This window comes from Thecamonas trahens (assembly GCF_000142905.1).
Source record: "Thecamonas trahens ATCC 50062 unplaced genomic scaffold supercont1.27, whole genome shotgun sequence".
In the NCBI taxonomy this organism is placed as follows: domain Eukaryota; order Apusomonadida; family Apusomonadidae; genus Thecamonas; species Thecamonas trahens.
The window spans coordinates 311,050-313,152 of NW_013657653.1; the positions used below are offsets into that span (position 1 = coordinate 311,050).

The following is a 2,103-nucleotide window of genomic DNA, read 5'->3' on the forward strand; positions in this document are numbered from 1 at the left end:
CTTAAATTCCTACCCCGCGCCCCCGCCCGACTCGCTTGCTGACGGCGTCCGCGCCGGGGACGTGGCGCCGGACGCCGGCGCCGGGCTTGGACTCGCCGGCGGCGCCGACCCTGGCTCCTCCGCCTGGACACCGCCGTCGACCGCGTTCTGTGCCGCAGACCGGTCCATTTCGCGCCGTGACTGGCGCGTGGCCGCGGCTGCGGCGGCTGCTGACGCTAGCGTCGCCGCCATTGTCGCCGCCATCGGATCACCTGCAGACGACGATGACGAGGCTGGCTGCGACCGGTCGAGGGGCTCGACTGAGAGCGCCTTGTTGATGGTCACCGTCTGCAGTGCCTTGGTTGTGTTCGAAATCGCAGTGTACCACTTGCGCTTCTCCTCGGGCGTTGGCGCGTAAATGGTAAAGTTCCCGCGCTTAGAAATGATCTCAAACGCGTTCTTGGTCACCGCCGTGTCCGGAATGTCGCGGAGCGCTGACGAAATGAGCTCGACCCGACCCTTAAAGTCATAGTTGTAGCCCTTTTTCTTGCCAGGCGCAGCATAGATGAGAATGTCTGAAAAGAGGAACCAGTATCGCCGCTGGTTGCGGCCCGAGCCCGAGCCCGGTGACTTTGTGAGATAGCCCTCGAGAATGAGCGAGCGCGAAGCGTCGACAATCGTGTCAAACGAGCCCGAGATGGTCGACTCGATCCGTTCACAGGTAAACTTGTTCTGCAGCTTAGACACAAACGGCGTGATGTCTGCACGCAGTTGGCCGAGGTCGTTGAGCATCTGCTCGTACGCCGGCGAGCAGTCCGGCGGCAAGTCGTAGAGCGTGATGGCCTCGTCGCGCATCGACTCGAAAATCTCCAGATACACTTTGACACCATCGAGAGGAAGCCGGAGCGCAGACTCGACAAAGGCGAGCTCGTACGAGACGTCCAGAAACTTGGAGACCTTGGTCATCGCCGTCGTCGTCACCGGTGCCAGCGCCGTATACATCGACATGGCGTACCGCTGAAGCGCCGTGTGGAACGCCGCGTTCTTGATCAGCGCATCGGAAATAATCTGCGCGTACTGGTCGAGCGACTCGGCGCCCTCGAAACCAAAGATCGAGTTGCGGAGCGAGATGAGCAGCGCCCGACGCAGCTCAATAAACGCCTCCAGCTTGGCAGACACATCCACAAAGTTGTCCGTGAGGTTGCGCGGGAGCGGAAAGCCTTTCTCCGACGATGTAAACGGCGCCACAAACTTGTCCATTACGTCTCGGCAGTTCTTGAGGTACAGCGTCTCGTCCTTGAGAATGGCAGACATCTTGCGCGCCACAACCTCCCGAATCGATGCCTGCTGCGAGGTCTTGGCCGCGTGCTCAAACGCGTTGGCCACCGCCGCCACATACTCCCCGCTAAACCCAAGGCCCACCAGGTCCAGCTCTGCCGGCGAAACGCTCGAGTTGGCCTTGGCCGCCGCGTCTGCCCCTGCCGCAAGCACTTGCACCACCACATCCACGTTTCCGCCTACCACAGCGCAATGCAGCGGCGTCGCTCCTGTAGCGGTCGTCTCGGTCACGTCCACAGACGCCGTCGCAAGCAGGAGCTCCACCACCTCGGCGTGTCCACCGAGACACGCTGCATGCAGCGGCGAGATCCGTGTAAACTTGGTCCGGCTCAGCGTGTCGCGCCCGTGGTACTGGCCTATCAGCAGCGAGACGAGCTCGGTGCACCCGGCCGCCGCAGCAGCATACAGTGGCGTCTGCCCATGCCGATCTCCAGCCCGAAACGAAGCCCCAACTCCGATGAGCGCCTCCACCGCCGCTACGTCGCCCTTGAGCGTCGCTGCCATCAGCGGCGTCACGCCCTCAAAGTTGGGCGTGTCCTTGTTGGTTGCGTCAAGCGAGCCCTCCAGCTCGAGCTTGGCCAGCTCCACCACCAGATCGACCTAAGCCCAAAGCGTACCCCCGCCTCGCGGTGGTCCACAGTTGTAAGTACGCCAGTGCGATCGGGCCATGAGCTCCCGGGCAAGATGGTGAGCGGCAGAGAAAGGCCGCTATTGGCCGAACCCAGCTGCGTGTCGGGCAAAAAAATGCACCCACACCTGCGCATACGGCCAAAAGTAGCGGAGAAG

The 2,103-nt window shown here is 62.4% G+C and overlaps 1 protein-coding gene across 1 annotated transcript in view; it reads right to left on the reverse strand.

Moving 5' to 3' along the window:
• AMSG_05854 (ankyrin domain-containing protein) overlaps positions 1-2,103 on the reverse strand; it is a gene marked incomplete at both ends in the record, with an annotated part of 4,150 nt that overhangs the window by 1,197 nt on the left and 850 nt on the right. The window contains one exon of the mRNA XM_013901796.1: positions 14-1,917. Coding sequence (XP_013757250.1) covers positions 14-1,917 — 1,904 coding nt within the window. The remainder of the gene's footprint in view (positions 1-13; positions 1,918-2,103) is intronic.